Genomic DNA, 18,046 nt, shown 5'->3' on the forward strand with positions numbered 1-18,046 from the left:
AGAGGGGATTTAGCCAGGGTAAAATGGAACCAGAGACTGACAGGAAAAACTGTAACAGAACAATGGGTGATCTTTCAGGAGGAGATGTTTCAGGTACAGACTAGGTACTTTCCAATAAGGGGGAAAGGGAGGGGAACCAAAGCCTGGGCTCCTTGGATGATGAGGAAGATAGGAAATATGATGAAACAATGAAGCATATGATGTATGTCAGATGAATTCTTCAAGTGAGAACCAGGTCAGTGCTATTGAATGAGAGTGTGGAATTAACTCTCTCTCTGCCCATCTCTGTTACTGTATGTGAATGTGGAATTAATTAATCCCCAATATCAGTCAATCTGCACAATTAACTCCCTATCCGTCATCTCTGTTGCTATGTTTCAGGGCAGAATTATGATAACTTTCTACCTATCATTAAACATTAGTCTGTCTGAGTGTGAAATTAATTCAGTATCTGTCAGCCTCTACTGCTGTATGTCAATGTGGAATTAAATCTCCCTCATCTCCATTACTGTGTGTGAGTGCACAATGAACTCTCATCTGTCAGTATTTGCTTCTGAGTTTCAGTGTGGAATTATCTCTCTGTCCATCTTTGTTAGTGTGAGAGGGCAGAATTAATTCTGTATCTGGTATTCTATATTACTGTATGTAAGTGGGGCATTAATTCTCTGTTCATCTCTGTTATTGCATGTGAGAGTGGAATTAACTGTCAGCCTTTGGTACTGTATATGAGTGCAGCATTTCTTTCTCTCGATGAGTGTAATTGAATATGGAATTAACTCTCTCTTTGACAGTCTCTGTTACTTTATGTGAGTGTGAATGAATTCTCTATCCTTAAGTCTCCAATAGTTTACTTTAGTGTGGCATTAACACACTGTGAATCTCTGTTACTATCTGAGTGTGGAATTCACTCTCTGTCCATCTATAATAATGTGATTGTCATTAATTCTCCATCCGTCAGTCTCTGTTACTCTATGGAAGTGGGTCACTTTCAAGTTAGCAAACTGCAACCAGTAGAGAGTCACAGGGATCAGTGCCGGGTTCTCAGCTATTTACATTCTATATTAATGACTCAGATGAATGGAGAGAGCATCACCAAATTTTCAGACAATACATAGATAGGTGGGAAAGCAGGCTGTGAGGGGACACAAAGAGTCTGCAAGAGGATATAGAAAGGTTAAGTCAGTGGGCAAACATTTGTCAGATGGAATACAATGTGGGGAACATTGATGGGAAGAATAGAAAAACAAAACATTATTCAAATGATATATATACTAATGGACTAGACTGTGGTGTGCAGCGAGATGAGAAATCTCAAAATTTGCAGATGATCCGAAGATTGGAAACATTGTCAACTGTGATTGGGATAGTCTTGAACTCCAAAAGGACAAAGACATGTTGGTGGATTGGGCAGGCAAGTAGCAGCTGAAGTTCAATGCATAGAAGTGTCAGGTGATTCACTTTGGTAGGAAAAATATAGTGAGACAGTATTAAATAAAGGGACAGCCTTTAAAGGAGGTGCAGGAACAGAGGCACTTCATTGTATATGTACATCAATCACTGAAGATTGTGGGGCATGTTGAGGGAGAAGTTAATAAAGCATATAGAATCTCAGGCTTTATTAATAGGGGCACTGAGTACAAGATTCTGTGATTCTGTGAAGAGTAAGGAGGTCATGTTGAACTTGTATAAGTCACTTTTTAGGCTTCATCTGGAGTACTGTGTCCAGTTCTGGGTGTCATTCTTAAGGAAGGATGTGAAGGCATTGGAGACAGTACAGAGGAGATTCACAAGAATGATTCCAAGATAAATGACTTGGATATAAATGTAGGGGGAATGATCAAGAAGTTTGCAGACAATACAAAAATTGGCCGAGCAGTTGATAGCGAGGAGGATTTCTGTAGACTGCAGGAAGATATCAATGAACTGATCAGGTGGGCAGAAAAGTGGCAAATGGAATTTAACCCAGAGAAGTGTGAGGTGATGTATTTTTTTTATTCATTCATGGGATGTGGGTGTCACTGGCTAGGCTAGCATTTATAAACCATCCCTAAGAGGGCATTTAAGTATCAACCACATTGCTGTGGGTCTGGAGTCTCATGCAAGGCCACAATACATGGGAGGATACTGAGAGGTGTTGAGGAAGTGAGGGACCTTGAAGTGAGTTTCCACAGATCCCTGAAGGTAGCAGGACAGGTTCATAAGGTGGTTAAGATGGCATATGGAATCCTTTCACTTATTAGCTGAGGCATAGAATATGAAAGCAGGGAGGTTATGCTGAAACTACATCAAACATTAGTTAGGCCACAACTTGAGTAGTGTGCAGTTCCGGTCAACTCATTGCGGAAAGGATCCAATTGTAGTAGAGAGAGTCCAGAGATTTATGAGGGTGTTGCCAGGACTGGAAAATCGCAGCTATGAGGAAAGATTGGATGGATTGGGGTTGTTCTCCTTGGAACACAGGAAGCAAAGGGGAGATTTGATTGAGATGCACAAAATTGTGAGGGGCCTGGATAGAGTGGATGGGAAGGGCCTATTTACTTTAGCAGTAGGGAAGTCTTGCTACAGCTACACAGCATTGGTGAGACTACACCGGGAGTACTGTGTTTTGTTGGAGTCTCCTTATTTAAAGAGGGATATAACTGCATAGGGGCACTTCAGAGAAGTTTGATTAGACTGACTCCTGAGATGAAGGAGTTGTCTCATGAGGAATGTTTAAGCAGGTTGGGCTGATTTGCATAGGAGATTCGAAGAATGAGAGGTGATCTCATTGAAACAACTAAGATTCTGAGGGGGTTTGACAGGGTAGATGTTGAGAGGGATGTTTCCATTTGTGGGGAAAATAGAACCAAAGGGCACAGTTTAAAAATAAACATCTCCCATTTAAGACAAAAATGGGAAGGAATTTCTTCTCTCAGAGTGTCCTTAATCTTTGTAATTCTCCACCTCAGAGAGCAGTGGAGGCTGGGTCATTGCATATATTCACGCTGAGTTAGACAGATTTTTCATCGGCAGGAGAGTCAAGGGTTATAGGGCAGGTGGGAGAGTGGGTTTGAGGCCACAATCAGATCAGCCATGGTCTTATTGAATGGTGAAGCTGGCCCGATGGGCTGAATGGCCTCCTCCTGCTTCTCTTTCTTATATTTTTAATTTGTCAGTGTGGGATTGACCCTCTGTCTGTTAGTCTCTTTTGCTGTATTTCAGCGTGAAATTAACTCAGCCTTATCTGCATGTGAGTGTGGAATTGATTCTCTGTCCATCACTTACTGAATGTGAGTGTGTAATTTACATCTCTGTCAGTCTCTGTTACGGTTGAGAGTGGAACTATCTCTCGAGCAGCCTATGATACTGTATATGAGTGTGGAATTCACTCTTTGTCAGCCTCTAGGTGTATTAGAATATGGAATTAACTCATGTCAGTCTCTGTTACGGTATGTGAGTGTGGAATTATCTCTATCGCTCAGTCTTGGTTGCTGTGAGTGTGGAATTCTCTTTTCCAGTCTTTGTTCTGACATCTGAGAGTGGAGTTAAGACCTCTCAATTTCCATTAATATTTCAGTGAGGAATTAACTTACAACAACAGAGGCTGAGAGAAATTAAGAGAGTTAGTTCCACACTCTCATATTTGTCTGTCTGTGTTACTGTGTGTGAGTGAGGAATAAACAAACAATTTGTCAGGCTCTGTTACTGAGTGTGTGGAATTAACTCTCTATCAGTCAGTCTCTGTTATTGTGCCTGAGAATGTAGTAGAGGTAGGTTCAATTAAGGAATTCAAGAGAAAATTGGATTATTATCCAAAAAGGAAAAATGTGCAGGGCTATGTGGAAAAGGCGGTGAAGTGGCAAGAGGTGATTTGCTCCTTCAGAAGGCCAGCATAGAATATAATGGGCAGAATGGCCTCTGTCTGTGCTGTAATCATTCTATGATTCGATGAATTAACTTTCCGTCAATCTCTCTTACAATATATGAGTGTGGGTGGAATTAACACCATCTGTCACTCTCTGCTGTTACATGTGAATGTGAAATTTACTTCCTGTCAGTCTCTGTTACTATACAAGAAACAGTAAATGACCTTATATCAGAAATGCTTGGGCCCTACTGTTCTCAAAAGTGCTCGCAGTTAAACCCACCACCTTCTCCTCTCTCTACTCTCCAGTTCTAAAACAGCCAACAAGAACATACCTTCAAAGTAAGCGAGGATCGACTTCCATGTCCAACATCCATTCTGATTCAAAAGTGTTCTTCAATTGTCAGTTTGAGTTTCTGACCTTGGTTTTGTGAGCAACACCTGCAACAATTCACTGACAACATCATGTGGATAGTGGCAATCTGAAATAAAGAGAGAAAATGCTGGAAATACACAGCACATCAGACAGCAAATGTGCAGAAAGAAACGTTCACATTTCAAGTTACTGACAATCAACCTGCAATAAAACACTTACTAACATCTGCCCATGGTGACTGCAGTTCCCACAATTCCCTGCATCCCAGAAACGGCTCTATCAAATGCACTGACTTCCCCGGCATTGAGAGTGCGCATGCTCCCCAGGGCCGGCCCCGGGTCATTCTGAGGTCGAACTTATCGGCCCATTTCACCAATATGCTTATGTCCTTTTGAAGTTTAACACTATCCTCCTCACAGTTCACAATACCTCCAAGTTTCATGTCATCCGCAAATTTTGAAATGGTGTCCCATACACCAAGCAGTCGGTCAACAATATATATCAGAAAGACCAGGGGATCTAATGCCGTCCCCCGGGTCCCCCGCCGCACGTCCGACGGGCCCGGCGGCTTTCATTCGGGCTCTGAGAACCGCTGAGACTCGGTGTTACTGAGGCTGCCCTCGATCAAGCTCCTTGCGCATGCGCGGCTAGACAGGATTTCCTTTACGATTTGGTGCGCTTGCGCAGTGCGGCCATTCTGATCGAGAATGGCCGTTTGAAATCACCCAGAGCATTCTGGGAATTCTGTCTGCCATTTTAGCATAAACTGTAACGCGGGAGGAAGCGCCAAATAAATATCAACTTCACTCTATTTTCCATCCCAGAATTTCATATTCAGGTAATGATGGAGTGATAAGTGAACGAGAGAAGAACATTCAGACTGTGCCCGCTCTTTGTGAGAAATGGGCTGGTCTCCACTGGTGTGTGTTTGCAGCAATTGCAGCTCGTGTTCTTGTGTGAACAAATGCAATTTGAGATGTTTGTTGCCGATTGAAGTGTTTACAGGAAGCGAGATTCCAATGTTAATGCCTGCAAACTGAAATGATAAATCAGATAAGTTTGTGAGTGGCAGCAAATATTTCTCTTAGTTGGGAAAGTAATTAACAGAGGATGGTTACTAATCCTACCGCCCACATAGTCATCTATGTTGTTTACATAAATGATGAATAATGGGGGACCCAGCACAGATCCCTGTGGTATGCTACTGGACACTGACTTGCAATCACTAATGCAGCCTTCTGTCATCACCCTGTCTCCTACAACGAAGCCAATTTTGAATCCACCTTATCAAATAACCCTGTGTCCCATGTGTATTTGCCTTCTTTATAAGTCTCCCATGTGGTACCTTGTCAAAGGCTTTGCTGAAATCCATAAAAACTATATCAACTGCACTTCCCTCATCTACACACCTGGTCACCTCCTCAAAAATTCAAACAAATTTGTTAGGCATGACCTCCCTCTGACAAAGCCATGCTGAATATCCCTGATCAAAACTTTCCTCTCCAAGTGGAGATAGATTTTCTCCTTCAGAATTTTCTCCAATAGTTTCCCTAACCATGACGTGAGACATACTGGCCTGCAGTTCCCTGGCTTATCTCTACAACCCTTCTTAAATAGAGGAACCACATTAGCTGTTCTCCAGTCATCTGGCACCTCCCCCGTGGCCAGGGAAGAATGGGAACAGGTTTTCTTTGTCTACCTGATCTAAACCTGTAATAATCTTGTACACCTCACTCAGACCAACCCTCAATCTCGGTTGCTTCAAGGAGAGCTGCTCCAGATTCCGCAAACAAACCTTGCAACTGTAATCCCTCATGCCTGGAACTATTCTAGTAAATCTTCTTTGCACCCTCTCAAAGACTCTCACATCCTTCCAAAAGTGTGGTGACCAGAAATGCATGCAATATTGTAGTTGCAGTCCAACCAGAGCTTTAGAAAGGTTAAACATAATGTTCCTGTTTTTATGCTCAGTACCTCTGTTGATTAAAGCAAAGATCCCATCTGCTTTCCAAACTACACCCTCAAAATCTCCTGTCTTCTTCAATGATCTAAAGACTCTCAGTCCCTCTGACCTTGCACAATTTTTAGAACTGGACTATCATGTTTATACTGCCTCTTTTCTGTCAAAATGCAGAACTGTTCCTGCGTGTGGGATTAATAATATGTCTCTGTTACAATATCATTAAGATCTGAGAATGCAGCTTCTGCCTCTTCATGAGAATCTTTCTGGGTAAAACCAGAGTTTACTCGGATTTTTGCAACTGTTGCATTACCTGAGTCTCACCGCCCTCACTCACTCTGTCTCTGTCAATCCCTCCACCCCCTCTCTCTTGAACTCCACATGAAGGCGGGATACTGTTGTTTCGTGGCTGAGTGCACACAATCTGTATCTTTAAATGATCAAAAATAATTCTGCTTGTGAACAAGATAATAATTTAAACCAGTTACAGTTTAACCCAGGCATAGCTGTGATTGGCTGCAGTCCCCTGAACCTGGGGAACAGACACTGTGAGCAGCTCCGGTCTCAGAGGGTTTAACAGTTACTGAGCTGGGAACCTACAATGAATTCCCGAGAATCCACAGCTCAGGCCGAGAGAAGAGGAAATCCTGTCCTGGGAGCTGTAATTCTGAGACACAGTTTGTCTTGTCAGTGTGTAGATGTGAACATTGTATCAGCGAGAGTGTGTTAAAGGGGCGGGCGGGTTAGACTAATGTCACTGTGTTTGTGTGTCCGGCCTCAGCGCCAGATTTCCGAGTCATTCTTGTGTAAAATCACAAGATTTCCCTGTCATAGGATCGCGCTGCTCCCCTGCTTAGCCCTGAAGAGAGAATTTAAGGCAATTTTTTCGCTTATTTCATGATTTTACTGGAAACACAGAGAAGAAGTCAGCGCTCGACTGAGAGGGCGCGATCAAAGCAGCAAAGAAACGAGTTTACATCGAAATTGCAGGGATGCGGTCACCTACACTGAACACGCCAAGCGCCAAACGGTCACTGCCATGGATGTGCTGTACGCTCTGAAACGCCAGGGCCGCACTCTCTATGGATTCGGCGGCTGAACAACTTTACCCTTTCTACCAAACACACAACAAAGGCTCTTTTAAGAGCCACCCACCGTCTCACAGAGAGAGCAGAGACCTCGGAACGCGAGGTGGGATGGGCGTGTGTTTGATTGGAACTCTCAATTTGGGCTCCAGCCAATTACTGTTCGGGGCGGTTCCTCACACAGTTTAAAAATGCGGATTGTAGGCCAGACTGTAATCGGTTCAGAAAATGGTCAGGACCAAGCAAACACCGCGCAAATCGACTGGAGGGAAAGCTCCCCGCAAACAGCTGGCTACCAAAGCGGCCCGGAAGAGCGCTCGAGCCACGGGCGGAGTGAAGAAGCCTCATCGCTACGAACCCGGCACTGTGGCTCTGAGGGAGATCCGCCGCTACCAGAGGTCCGAGCTGCTAATTCGCAAATTGGCTTTCCAGCGCCTGGTGCGAGAAATCGCTCAGGACTTTAGCGTCTTGCTCGCCCAGGGCTCGGCCGTCATGGCCCTGCAGGAGGCCAGCGAGGCTTACCTGGTGGGGCTCTTTGAGGAAGCCAAACTGTGCGCCATCCACGCCAAGCGAGTTACCATCATGCCCGAAGACATCCAGCTGGCCCGCCGCATCCGCGGGGAACGCGCCTAAAACCCGGCTTAAGCACCAAACACAACAACGGCTCTTTTAAGAGCCACTAAATCAAATAATGAAAGAGCTGTGACCGGCGTTTAGAACAGAAATTAATTCGGCCGCTCAGACTCGAATCTCGTAAGTAATCGGCATAGAATTTAAACCGTCCCAACCCCATGGGAAGTAAAGAAAATGCTGCCTATATGAGCAATTGAGATCGGAGACAGCCCTTTTCACAGACTGCGTGCGGGCAGATGCAATTGAATCAGATCCTGTCCGGGCGCAACACTCGCTGTGAAACCCGCTTGTGAATTTCCTCATGTCGCTCTCGTAATTGCATCGAATAGATTCGGTATTTTTGACATTGATGGATTTACAGAATGATTGTTTCTGATATCCTGTCCATAAATAGTTCACTAACAAAAGCGGGAGATGTGTGAGCAGAGAAACAGCGCTATCCAGAGCGGGAACTGAAAACACAAGTTAACAAATCAGAAACAGATAAATCCACCGTTACAATAACTCCATCTCTGACCCTCCTGACAGTGAGCAGCCCTTTCCCTTGAGTGGCTCTGGAAAGAGCCTTTGGGTTATTAGATCACATTGTGGCCGCTTCACTTCCTCTGGGAGCGCTCAGCGCTGGTTTTCATGGGCAGCAGCACGGCCTGGATATTAGGCAGCACCCCGCCCTGAGCGATGGTCACCCCTCCCAGCAGCTTGTTGAGCTCCTCGTCGTTGCGGACGGCCAGCTGCAGGTGTCTGGGGATGATGCGGGTCTTCTTGTTGTCCCGGGCCGCGTTACCGGCCAGCTCGAGGATTTCAGCCGTCAGATACTCGAGCACAGCAGCCAGATAGACCGGGGCTCCGGCACCCACACGCTCAGCATAGTTGCCCTTTCTCAGGTGCCTGTGAACACGGCCCACCGGGAACCGCAGTCCAGCCCGGGAGGAGCGAGACTTGGCCTTGGACTGAGCTTTACCGCCGGTCTTTCCTCTTCCAGACATTTCCACAATCTCACAAACACTTTCACAGAGAATGAGGAAATCCTCTAACATTCGCTTCTCTTATATCTTCGGGATGAATGGTGCTGCGGGCATTGCTGATTGGTCACTTTGTGCTGCGTCTCATAATGTTGTTCATATCACCAACCTGATATCTACTGAACTCACCAATCCGGAGAATCCACGGAGTGAGGGCGGAAAATAACGGCGCCAAATTATCAGATTCCAACCTTTTTTATTTCAAATGCTGAAAGCCCGCCAAAATGTTATGCAACGAATAAAGGACACAATACCGTACTAATTGGAAATAGGCATTTAGTATGGGAATGTTGGATGCACTTAATCTCGCTCTCTCTTTCCCTTGTCTACAGTTTGTCTGTATCTGTCCGTTTCTGATTTTCGTCCTGGCTTTATCTGTATCTAAAACAAGCCGAAAATAACGGCGCCAAATTTACAGAATCCAAACTTTTCTTTTTATTCGATATGGAAAAAACCGCCGATATATTTATAAAACAATAAATAGATTTCATATAGAAAATCCCATTAATATTTAACTCTATCTGACGAAAAAATTTTGCCAATATCGGTCCGAGATGGGACTATTTCACATTTTATACCAAGTTCCAGACTCGCTTTTAGAATCCGGGATCCATTTCGGTTAATTTCAGTCCTTTTTGAAACCCTCTAACCAGCCGGCAGAAAGTCTCATTTTCACCTCTCTAAAAACGGACGGTATATTGTAGATATTCGTGGGAATCAAAAGTGAACATTTTTGGTGTAAATTTGCCAGCGTTGTGACTGAAGGTTCCTGCACAACCGGGGCTGATAGGAAATGAACTGATCGATTATTGAGGCCAAACTTGACCAGAACTGGAAACTGACGCATTTGCGCTCTATTATCTCTCCCTCCAAAGCCAGGGAAAGGGGCCGAATATAAACGCGTCTGAGAACAAAGCGCAGTCATTAATTTATGGGGTATTATTAATGAGACCAACAATTGAACGAGGGTTAAATCTACATTACCGAGAATCGCTGTGATTGAGACGTGATCAAAATAACAATTAGACCATTCGGAAAGCTTCATAGTAAAATCATAAATATCACTAACACAACTACCGGCAACGACACCGAACACAGCCAAGCATCAATGGAAACATCGATAAGGACAGGATTCGAACGAGAGCGTGTAAAACACAGTTCACCAACAGTCCATCGCCTTACCCTCTCGGCAACACCACAGAAGCCATGACACTATGGAAACATTACGATGCAGAAAGAGGCCATTCAGCCTGTCATGTCTGTGCCACCAAAAAAAAGAGCGAGCCGCTGATTTTAATCGGACTTTCCTGTACCTGGTCCGTAGCTTTGCAGGTGACAGCGCTTCAGGCGCAGATTCAAGTGCCTTTCCAATGAGTTGGTCGTTTCAGCCTCAACCACCGATTTAGGCAGTGAATTCCAGACACCCGCCACCCTCTGCGTGAAAAAGATATTCCTCGTGTCCCCTCTAATCCTTCTGCCAATCACCTCAAATCTATGCCCCCCAGGTAATTGACCCCTGAGCTAGGGAAGACAAGTCTTTATTGTTTACCATATCTAGGTCCCTCATAATCTTTTTGCACCTCAATTAGGTCACCCCCTCAACCTCCACTGTTCTAAGAAAACAACCCTAGAATATCCAATCTTTCCTCACAGCTGCAATTTTCAAGCCCTCGTAGCATTCTTTTAAATATTCTCTGCACTCCCTCCAGAGCATTTGTGTCCTTCCTGTAATGTGATGACCAGAACTGTGCACAAAATTCCAGCTGTGGCCTAACCAGCGTTTTAGAGTTTTCCAGCATTATATCCCTGTTTTTGTATTCAATATTTCGTTCAATAAAGGAAAATGTTCCGTTACCACCTTGTCCCCCTGTCTTGCCACCTTCAGGGAAATGTGGACATGCACTCCAAAGTGTCTCCCTTCCGCAACCTGTCTCAATATTCTCCCGTTTATTGAGTGTTCCCTTTCTTTGTCTGCCCTCCCCAAATGCATTACTCCAAACTTTCTGGGATTGAATTCCATTTGCCAATTTTCTGACCACTCAACCAAACCATGTATGGCATCTTTTAAATCACATTCTGCCCTCTTTGCAGCCTTGGTCCAAACATGGAGAAACAGCTGAACGCAAGCCGTGAGGTTCAAGTGTTGACTTATGTTCAGGGAAGCATTTGACCTAGTGCGGGCATCAAGGAACCCCAGCAAAACTGAAAGTTCATGGAAATAAGGCGGGAAACTCTGCACTGTTTGGAGTCGTCCCCAGGGTTTCTAATACATTCCAAAAGAATTCCAGCAGGAACAGTAATTCGCTTTTGTTTCATACACTATGGGTGACAATGAAACGATCCCTTGACTGCACTTTGTAGCACAGGTGGCTTGTTGATCTCCGGCCATGATTCACGCCTTGGGATTTTCATTTTATTAATGTGCGAGAGGTCCCGGGTTCAATTCCCGGACGAGCCCATCGGGCACCTTAATGCAGTAATTTTTTTCGCGCTCGAGGTGGTGGCAGTTCCGGAGATCAGGACCAGGTTTGAACACCCGGGAAGTCATTGCAGGGAATGCATCACTTCAACACGCGTGATGAAAATGAATGTCAAGTTTAAAGAACGTTTCTCCGTGCCATGAGACTCTGAATTTATCCCTATGCGTCAAATAAGGCAACTCCCTCCGTGTGGATTCAGGTAGGAGGCTGATTGCACTCAGTTACAATCTTGACTGAAAGGGCAAGCAGAGCTGGGAACCCCAAAGTTTCATTTCAATTTACCACATTTTAACTGTGTTCTGATGCTTGCAGTGAGCTGGGAGGGGTTTCTTTTGCAACCAAATGCTTGTAAGTTCCGGTCTTTCAGCGCTGGATTTTCACACTGTGTAGATGTTTGATATCAGGTTGAAGTGATTCACATCAGTCGGTTTACAACAGTCCCTGATCTGATGTGATTGGCATTTATGTTAATGGCAGAAACTACATTTCCACCTTTACACATCTGGCCGAATATTCAGGGCCTGTACCAAAGAGGATCATTTATTTCAACAGTTCATGAATGCAAAAAGTATAGAAGGGGGTTTAATTTGTGCCGAGCTGGCCGAGAGGTTAAGGTGATGGAATAAAAATCCATTGTTTTTTGCACGTTAAGGTTCGAATCCCACCTGGGTCGTTGTTTCATCAACTGTTTCTTCCTTGGAGGGGTGATTTTGCAGAAGGTCTGCCTGGAATCACTGATCTGATCCTCCAACCCAAGTTCTGAGGCCAGATTGCATAGAGTTTTCTTCTAAGATCTCCGTTGCGATTTTATTGTTAACAATAACTTGGGGATTCGATTTAGAGTCCATTCGACTTAATATTTCGATCTCTCTCTAAGGGGAGTTAGTGGAGCAGAAATATTCCGGGGATTTGGGTTCATTTCCCATCATGGCTCCTGGTGGAAATTAAACTCAATAATTAAAACCTGCAATTAAACGCTAATCTCAGTGATGGTTCATTGATGTCTTCCCTGGCCGGACCTACATATGAGTTTGATTCCTAACTGCCCGCTGAGAAATCCACGGAGTTCAAGTACAATTTGGGATGTGTAACAAAGACTGGCCTTGCGAGCGACGCTCACATCCCATGAAATATTGTTTTCACTTTTTGAAATACAAGCGTTAGGCCACCCCTCAGCCTTGTTATTACAAGAGAATAAAGATCCAAACTGTCAATCCTTTCGTCCTTGTATACCACGCATTGCATTTTTTTGTTATTTATTCTTCCTCTGTGGGCTGCGGGCGTCAATTGCACGGCCAGAACTTCCTGCCCTTCCCTAATCTCCCTCGAACTGGATAGCTTGCTCAGTAATTTCCGAGGGCAGATAAGAGTCAACCATATCCCCATGTGCATGGAGTCACATGTAAGCCAGACCAGGTCAGGACGGCAGACTGTTTCCTCTTAAGTGCATTGGTGAACCAGATGGTTTTTTACAACAATCGACGATAGTTTCATGGCCGTCATTACAGAGACCAGCTTTCAATTCAAGAATCATGAAATAATTGAATTTCAATTCCACGAGCTGCCACGGTGGGATTTGAACACTTGCCCCCAGAGATGAGCCTGGGCCTCTGGATTCCGAGACCAGTGACATCATCTTTCATCCCTGGAAACAACAACTGAACATTCAGCGAATCATTCAGCCGCTTGATGAGGAAATTGGAATTCCCTCCGCAGCATTTTATTAAACTGATTAATGCAAAACCTTTTGTTCAATTGGAAATATCATTATTTTCTCGACATTAGTCAGATATTGTGGATTTCTTAGTAACGGAACAAAATCCAAAGATGTGTGAGGGATGAATGCACCAGGTAACAAGGAAATACATTCTGAGAAAGAGCTCCGCATTGTTTGGAAGAAAAAGCAGAACTTGCAGCTGACGAGTGGGAACCCGGTTTACTGGACGTTCCACCAGATTTCTGTATGAAGCAACGGGACAGGACACGAAACTGCTATCTTCTGATTACACCATAATGTACATTGAAGTCAGACGCCTGATCCATTCGGACCAGGCTACCATTCCTTCCAGCCGGATAATGCCTTGTCCATAAAAACGGTGCTGCATTTATGTCTCTTGGATTTTTGAATGATCCACTGATTCCCAGAACCTTGGCCTCGGGATCTCAGATTGATTTTGGATCATGAAGTCAGTTCCTATTGTCCGCACCTCTCCTCAAAATGTCGCTGCATTTTTTTTGTCCTCTCTACATCTTTGCTCCTTGACCTTCGCTCAATCGCTGGTAAATTCCTGAAATAAAAACACAGAACATCCCCTTCATCCAAACCACTTCGAAAGGAATTCCTTCTTCCCTGTTTAACAAGAAATTCCACCGAAGGTTCGGAGATGTTGAGGCGATCGTGTCAGAGTGAGGAACTGTTTCCAATGATTGGCAATCCAGGTACTGGAGCGGGAGGTGAGGCGGGGTGGAGGTGGAGATTGGTGTGTGCGAGAGGTGGGGGGTAGGAGTTAGAGGATGGGAGAGGTTGGGTGGGGGGTAGGAGCTGGCGGCACTGGGGGCAGAAAAACATTCAGAGCTTTCCGGAGGTGAAATTCGAAACCATCTCTATCGACAAACGGGGATGAGAATTTCAGAGCTCCCTTCCGGAAACAGCACTTCAATTTTAAATCTCACTTTGATAGATTTCTATTCACCAAATATATTAGACAAAAGGGAGAAAGGTGGGTATTTCTATACATCGGGAACTTGCTGTTTGAAATATTACTGAAGACGCTGAGTTATGCATTCACTGTAATCGAACTCAGTTTTCTTTGATGACAAATAAGAACCGAATCAGCAATCCTCCCATCATGCTGAAATCAATTTATTTCTGCAACTACAAGATGACTGCAAACTGAAAATAATGTCACTCCGACACTTTCTGTTCATGGTAACAGGCGCTGCAACAATTCCTGTCCCAATGATACAGACACTTAGACACTTGCTGCCCAACAATTGATTTCAGTCCTGTGAAAGCGTTTGTGAAATTGTGAAATGTCTGGAAGAGGAAAGACCGGCGGTAAAGCTCGCTCCAAGGCCAAGTCTCGCTCCTCCCGGGCTGGACTGCAGTTCCCGGTGGGCCGTGTTCACAGGCTCCTGAGAAAGGGCGACTATGCTGTGCGTCTGGGTGCCGGAGCCCCGGTCTATCTGGCTGCTTTGCTCGAGTATCTGATGGCTGAAATCCTCGAGCTGGCCGGTAACGCGGCCCGGGACAACAAGAAGACCCGCATCGTCCCCAGACACCTGCAGCTGGCCGTCCGCAACGACGATGAGCTCAACAAGCTGCTGGGAGGGGTGACCATCGCTCAGGGCGGGGTGCTGCCTAATAACCAGGCCGTGCTGCTGCCCAAGAAACCCAGCGCCGCTGCGGGCTCGAAGACCAAGTGAAGAGGCCATTCTTTAATCTAATAACCCAAAGAGTCTTTTCGGAGCCTCTCACAGAGTCTGTGAAAGGACTGCTCACTGTGTGAACTCATTTCATTCTGGCTCTGAAGAAGCGTCATGCCCATTAGAAGAGATAATTCCCTCTCTCCACACAGATGCTGCCAGAACTGATGAAATTTTCCAGCATTTTCATTAAAAATACTAGCTTCGCTGCAAACGACACCAGTATAAAACCTGAGAAAAGTCTCATTTTGGCTCTACATGCCTTTCAACCCGGTTTCAATTCGGAATCTTTACCTGATCTGTTTATAACAGGCGGGTAGAAAGCTCCTACTGATGGGCGAAATCACCATGACTACCGACAGTTCCGGGTCTCCCACATAAACACCATGAACTGTATGGGTTTTATTCATGTCACGGTTTAATAGATATTGAAGCGAAAATGGGGTGAGTCGTTCTTCCACTATATTGGAGTGGGAGAGTGCGGTCTGGGGAGATAATACACCGCTGCACTCCCCACTTAAAACATCAACATCCTTAATTAATGAACTAGTGACAGAAAGAGAATGAAATGATGCTAAAGCTGCTTTTCATTCAGTTACAGTTTGAGATTTCTCGCTCCTGTTCCCAGGTCAGTGCTCTTAATGTGACGTTTTGGGTGGCTCTGAAAAGAGCCTTTGTTGTGTGTTTGGTAGAAAGGTTCGAGTTGTTCAGCCGCCGAAACCATAGAGAATGCGGCCCTGGCGTTTCAGAGCGTACACCACGTCCATGGTAGTGACCGTTTTGCGCTTGGCGTGTTCAGTGTAGGTGACCGCATCCCTGATCACATTCTCCAGGAAAACCTTCAGCGCCCCGCGAGTCTCCTCATAGATCAAACCCGAGAGCCGCTTGACACCGCCTCGGCGAGCCAGGCGGCGGATTGCTGGTTTGGTGATGCCCTGGATATTATCACGAAGCACTTTGCGGTGCCGCTTTGCTCCGCCTTTCCCCAGTCCTTTGCCTCCTTTCCCTCTGCCAGACATGATGAACCTTCACTCAGATCACTGCAGAATATGAGAGACGAGCTGCTTCAAGTTCCTCTTTTAAATAACCCGCCCCGACCTGACTGAGAACGGGACAGAGAGTGAGAGGCGGGGCGGGGAGGAGACTGAGTGACAGACAGAACAGAGTCTGTGATCATCCAGCTCCGCCTCCTGCCTGTTCGAACTGATTTGTTTTCGAATTCTGGGCACCATTAATGGAACATCTTGTTTATCTATCGTTTGAAACCCGGATCTTTTAAATCCAGACCAGTCAGCAATGGTATTGAATTAGTGACAGCAAATCAATTATTTTAAGGGAGGTGTTGGTGTAGTTATTTCAGAGAGAACTTCATCATCCCTTCCAGGATAAGTTGCATTTTTTTATTGTTCGGAACTTTGTGGATATCTACATGGAGCCGTTGTAGTTGGTCACTATCTTTGTCTGTTTCACGGCCCGTTCCCCGGGCAGCAACAGACCTTTTCCTGTCTCGATGTGTCCACAGAAACAGCAGGAGCCAATATATTGTGGACTGGTGCCATCTGCTGGCTGCACGTGAGACGTGCAAAGAGGTAACTTCTTTGGGGAAATTTTAAATGTGTGTAAAACAACATAAACATGGTGAGAATTATTGCAAAACAGTTTATCAGTCAGACACAAGATGCCAAAGATATAGTGTGTTTTGCGGTACTATAAATGGTGACTGTAATTTGAAGAAGTGTGCGATGGTGGTATAGTGGTGAGCATAGCTGCCTTCCAAGCAGTTGACCCGGGTCGATTCCTGGCCATCGCAGGAGTGATTTATTTTCAGCCTTTTCCGTGGTCAGACCACAATTCTCTACACTGGTTAAAATACGCGTTGGGGTTCTTACAGTCCCACGCTCTGTAAGATTAGTCTTATCGGCAACTTTGTGAATCGGGTCCGAGCCATTTGTTCACCGTGCAAGCTTGATGCTGAAATCGGGCTCATCAAAGGCATCCTGCAGGGTAATGGCTACCCTGATCAGATCATTTCGCGCTGTGTATCACACAAGCTCATGACCGGGCCTGAGACCGTCACTTTCCACCCTGAAGTATATTCTCTATCAGTATAAATTGTTGTCTTCCCCTTACATTGGTTTTCTTGCGAGTGTCCTGTTTGATTGCAGAAGGAAAAGCTTTGACATGTCTCTTTTTTCAGCCACACTCAAATACATTGGCGCTAATGTTCAATTTGTAAAACCGTTTCAGCTCTGCCAGGTTGGCTCAATCTACGGTCCATTTTCTTTTTGTTCTTGGAAAAACTCAGCAGGTCTGACAGCATCTGCGGAGGGGAATACAGTTGACGCTTCGAGTCCGTATGACTCTTCATCAGATCGCTCTGTATTCCCCTCCGCAGATGCTGTCAGAGCTGCTGAGTTTATCCAGGTATTTTTATTTTTGGCTAGATTTCCAGCATCCGCGGTATTTTGTTTTTTTTCTTTTTGATGTTTTTTGGTTGGTGAAATAAGCTGCTCTCTGATTTGTTACAAAAGCCACCCAATGAGATTCCGAACACCTTGACCATTCAGAAGTCGGCCGACTGCATTCCCCAGAAGTTTGAGGAAGGGTGTGTGCGGAAGGAATTCTTCATTCGTGGTGTAAGTGTGTGTAAGATTGTAGAAAGACCGGCGGTAGAGCCCAGGACAAAGCCAAAGCCAAGTATCGCTCCTTTCGCGCTGGACTGCAGTTCCCGGTGGGCCGTGTTCACAGGCTCCTGAGAAAGGGCAACTATGCTGAGCGTGTGGGTGCCGGAACCCCGGTCTATCTGGCTGCTGTACTCGAGTATCTGACGGCTGAAATCCTCGAGCTGGCCGGTAACGCGGCCCGGGACAACAAGAAGACTCGCATCATCCCCAGACACCTGCAGCTGGCCGTCCGCAACGACGAGGAGCTCAACAAGCTGCTGGAAGGGGTGACCATCGCTCAGGGCGGGGTGCTGCCTAATATCCAGGCCGTGCTGCTGCCCAAGATAACCAGCGCCGCTGCGGGCTCGAAGACCAAGTGAAGCGGCCATTCTTTAATCTAATAACCCAAAGGCTCTTTTCAGAGCCACGCACAGAGTCTGTGAAAGGGCTGCTCACTGTTTGAACTCATTTCATTCTGGCTCTGAAGAAGCGTCATGCCCATTAGAAGAGATAATTCCCTCTCTCCACACAGGTGCTGCCAGACCTGATGAAATTTT

The 18,046-nt window shown here is 45.4% G+C and overlaps 1 protein-coding gene and 1 long non-coding RNA gene across 2 annotated transcripts in view; one reads left to right on the forward strand and one right to left on the reverse strand.

Annotated features, from left to right (window-relative positions):
• Nucleotides 1-18,046, reverse strand: part of LOC144670482 (uncharacterized) — an 84,846-nt gene that overhangs the window by 12,592 nt on the left and 54,208 nt on the right. The window lies entirely within an intron of this gene.
• On the forward strand, nucleotides 7,494-7,898 carry LOC144670345 (histone H3, embryonic-like). The gene has a single exon (XM_078532821.1). It carries the CDS (start codon nucleotides 7,494-7,496, stop codon nucleotides 7,896-7,898), a length of 405 nt encoding a protein of 134 aa, XP_078388947.1.

The sequence above is a fragment of the Cetorhinus maximus genome, chromosome 31 (assembly GCF_964194155.1).
Source record: "Cetorhinus maximus chromosome 31, sCetMax3.hap1.1, whole genome shotgun sequence".
Taxonomy (NCBI): domain Eukaryota; kingdom Metazoa; phylum Chordata; class Chondrichthyes; order Lamniformes; family Cetorhinidae; genus Cetorhinus; species Cetorhinus maximus.

Coding starts and splice junctions, on each gene's coding strand:
- LOC144670345 (XM_078532821.1), top strand. CDS start 7,494: ATGGTCAGGACCAAGCAAACACCGCGCAAATCGACTGGAGGGAAAGCT.